The following is a 3,498-nucleotide window of genomic DNA, read 5'->3' as shown; positions in this document are numbered from 1 at the left end:
TGTGGGCCTGTGCTTCTGCTGCCTCCCCCAGCTCCTGCCTGACAGTGAGGTGCCAGCCCCTGAGCAGGCCCACCTGTGCCCCGGGGCCACCTGGTGGGTCCCTGGATGCCCTTCGTGCCTGGGCTGGGAGCGGGTTTGTCCTCAGGGTAGCCGTGAGGGAGAAGGGCACCTGGATAAAGGGGTGGGGTGGCTCCCTCTGGCCCAGGCCTGGGGGCTTCCTGCAGTCCTGGCAGCTCGCAGAGGGCAGGCTGTGCCCTGGCAGGAGGGCATGTGTCCAGAGGGCTCTGAGCAGCCTCTGCTTCTGCAGGTGCCATCCCTTGCCCGTGGGCAGGACCGTCTCTGGGGTCCCAGTCCCATTAGCCTCTCATATTCCCTCCTGCGCCCCGGCCTTCACCAGCGCACGATGCTCAAGCAGCTAAAGGAGATGGGGGCACCCGCCCGTGCCCACAGCCCTGGGCCAGCCCCCCCTTTGCAGCCTCTGCCTCCCAGGACCGTTTCCCACCTGCTGTCTTGCTGCTGGCTGCCCTCCTCCACTTCCCTCCCACCTTCCCCGAGGTGGGTGGCATGTCCCTCCACCCTCAGCCCACTGCGTGGCTCTGCTCGCCCGCTCCCAGCTCAGGGCCAGCCGGGCGTGGGCAGTGCTGTGGGCCTGGTTGGCCGGCCTCCGGCTGGGATAGACTCGTGTGTGTCCTGGAGTGGCGCCCTGTTTCTCTGCCCTCAGCACTTTCACGACAGCCCTTCCCTTCCCTTTCTGCTCTTCTTCCTCCCTCCCTCCCTCCCGCCTTCTTCCCGTGCCTCCTGTTTCTCTGACATGGCCTTCCCTCCCGCTCGCTCCCACCCTCCCTCGCTTTCCTAGCTGGAGAGGCCGCTGCCCCCCGCTGTGCACTTAGAGCAATGGTACCAGGAGCTGATGGCCGGGCTGGGGACCCCTGTGGCCGCCTCCCCTCGCTCCTCCCCCCCACCTCTGCCCACCAAAGCCTTTTGTCAGCTGCAGGTAACCCCCTCTTCACTGCCCGCCCCTCCTCAGCCTGTGCCTCTCTGCTCCGAGTCCTGCCACACATGCCACCTTAGACGGTGCCACCTTAGACGGTGGGGTCAGCCCAGCCAGGGCGGCCTGGGGCCCCTGGACCTGAGGGGGCACTGAGGCTTCCTCACGGCAGCCATCCTGGCATTTTTCTAAGCTGGCGGGCCAGCTCTGTGAGGCCAGAGGTGGCGGTGGGACTGCCTGCCCAGCGGGAGGGTGGGGCTGGCCTGGGGCTCTGCTCCGTTCCTGTGCCCGCAGCCCGCGCCCTGCACACCCCTGAGCCTGTTGCACTACAGTTAGTGTGGCCTGGAGAACGCAGCAGTTTGCTCTCCTTGTCTTCCCAGGGGGTCACTGGGAGGCAGGACAGAAGGGGACAAAGACCTTGAAGTGAGAGCCCTGAGGACAGGCCCGAGTCCCCTGGTGCTGCCATGGGGGAGGGGCCGCTGGAGCTCCCTGAGCTGCCATGGGGGAGGGGCCGCTGGCCTCTGATCGTGGGAGTGTTTGGATAGGCTCCTCCCAGCCCCCCCGCTGACCTGCCGTGGTACCCAGGCCCCACCATTCGATTGGGCCGTGGTGGAGGCCCTGTGTTCCTCGGGCTGACCTGAGCTAAAGTTCCATGTCCCTTGGGAGAGTTGGGTTCGTGGATGTAGGGTGCCTCTCCAGACACTGGGGCTCTGAGGAGATGAGTGGGAAGGAGCGGAGCCTGAGGATCAGGGTTCTTCACTCCGAGGCCTTTCTCCCGCGTGGATGCTGTGAGCGAGCGTGGCAACCCCTTAGCCTGGCCGTTCGGTCCTTTCGTAGTGAGGAGTCCGAGGCCCAGGCCACAGGGCTGGTAGTGGCCAAGCTGGGACCACAGGGCACCCCGGCCACCCACTGGCCTTCTGCACAACTCTGCCCAGTGGGTGTGGGCCCCTCGCATGGGTCCATTTACCAGGTTCTTCTGAGACACAGGGTTGGCCAGGGACTGGCCCCAGGAGGCACAGCCTGGCAGGCTTGGCAGCTGCCAGCACCTGCCTGTTAGGCGGCCCAGGAGGCTCCCTGCTGTTGTCATCTGGAGACTGGCCTTGGTCACAGCCGCCTCCGGGCCTGGGGTGGAACAGTTGGGGTGCCTGGGGTGGGGTGGAACAGTGGGTGCGCCTGGGGTGGGGTGCGGTGGAACAGTGGGGGCCTGGGGTGGAATAGTGGGGGCGCCTGGGGTGGAACAGTGGGGGCGCCTGGGGGGGAGGGTGGAACAGTGGGAGCCAGGTCACTAGGCAGCATCTCTCCTCCCCAGGTGTTCCGCTCCAAGATGGATGGGGAAGCCCCCAGCCCCCCTGCCCACACCTGCGGCCCCCTGCCCTCCTCCTCGGGCTCCTCCTCCTCCTCCTCTCAGCTCAGCGTGGCTGCCTTGGGCCGCAGCCCTTCCCCAAAGGTCTGAGGCTGGTGTGCAAGCAGGAGGGGGGGGCGGTGCTGGAGACCCCATACTGGGGAGAGGCCAAGGCCATTGTGGAAGCCTTTGGGGGTCTCCTGAGCCTCAGGTCCCAATGCCCCGAATCCCTCCAGAGCGCGCCCCTCGCCCAGAACGGCCCGGGCAGCCTCCCCCGCACCCTGGCGGCCACGCTGCAGGACATTGAGACCAAGCGCCAGCTGGCCCTGCAGCAGAAGGGTGAGTGCCCCGGGGTCTGCCTCCCCCTCACCTTTCACAGGATGTTTTCTTTAATGGGGACCCCAACAGCAGAAAGGACTTAGACACCTACGGGGAGCCACCCTGGGTGCTTCTCAGGGGCAGGGACCCTAGGGGGTGGGGTGCCGTGAGCTCTTGCCTAGAGGGCCCCACAAGCAAGGGAGTGGGTTTTGACCGAGTGGGGGCTGCATCATCCTGTCGGGAGGCAGGGGGTGGACTTGACCCCGGAAATCTCCTGAAGATACTGCTCTGCCCAGGAGGCTTGTTGCTCGAGGGCATTTCGGTTGGTTAGAAAGCCCGCGTCTGCCCCTCTCTCCTCCCATCCTCTCTGTCTCCACCTCCCTCTGCCGGGTCTCCCACAGTCCAGCCGCTCCCCGCCGAGCCCCTCCCGGCTGCCGGCCCAGTAGGTAGACGTGGTCACTGGGGACGGTGCTCTGGCTGGGCAGCCTCCGCCCAGGTGTCCGCATGGTGCACTCTGTCCAGCCCCAGTGCCCGGCGGCAGCTCCCGGCTGAGCTGGGCTGGGTGTCCGGCTGCCTCCCCCTCAAGCTGAGCTCTCTCCGGTCTCAGCTGTGTTCCCAGTTCCCCTCCGTTCCTGCTGCTGTTGCTCCTGCGTCTGCGTTGTGGCTGGTTCTGCACGGACTCCCTGGTGCCCTCTCTTCCTCTCCCTTCCCCAGCGGGCAGGGCAGGCGCATGTGCCCCCATCTGCAGGCCTTGCTGCCAGGGCACCACCTGGGCAGGCTCAGTGCCCTGTGGGCTCAGGATGCAGAGAGCTGACGCCAGGCGGTGCAGCTGGGCCAGATGGGCCTGAGC

General features: G+C 66.8%; 1 protein-coding gene across 1 annotated transcript in view; it reads left to right on the top strand.

Moving 5' to 3' along the window:
• The window catches only part of PHLDB1 (pleckstrin homology like domain family B member 1), a 41,204-nt gene that overhangs the window by 27,510 nt on the left and 10,196 nt on the right, over window positions 1–3,498 (top strand). Inside the window, 3 exon segments of the mRNA XM_015560637.1 lie at window positions 857–994; window positions 2,298–2,435; window positions 2,567–2,669. Of these exon segments, the coding sequence (XP_015416123.1) occupies window positions 857–994; window positions 2,298–2,435; window positions 2,567–2,669 (379 nt within the window).

Source organism: Myotis davidii, unplaced genomic scaffold (genome assembly GCF_000327345.1).
Source record: "Myotis davidii unplaced genomic scaffold, ASM32734v1 scaffold355, whole genome shotgun sequence".
Classification (NCBI taxonomy): Eukaryota; Metazoa; Chordata; class Mammalia; order Chiroptera; family Vespertilionidae; genus Myotis; species Myotis davidii.
This window is presented reverse-complemented; position numbering and strand designations above follow the sequence as displayed.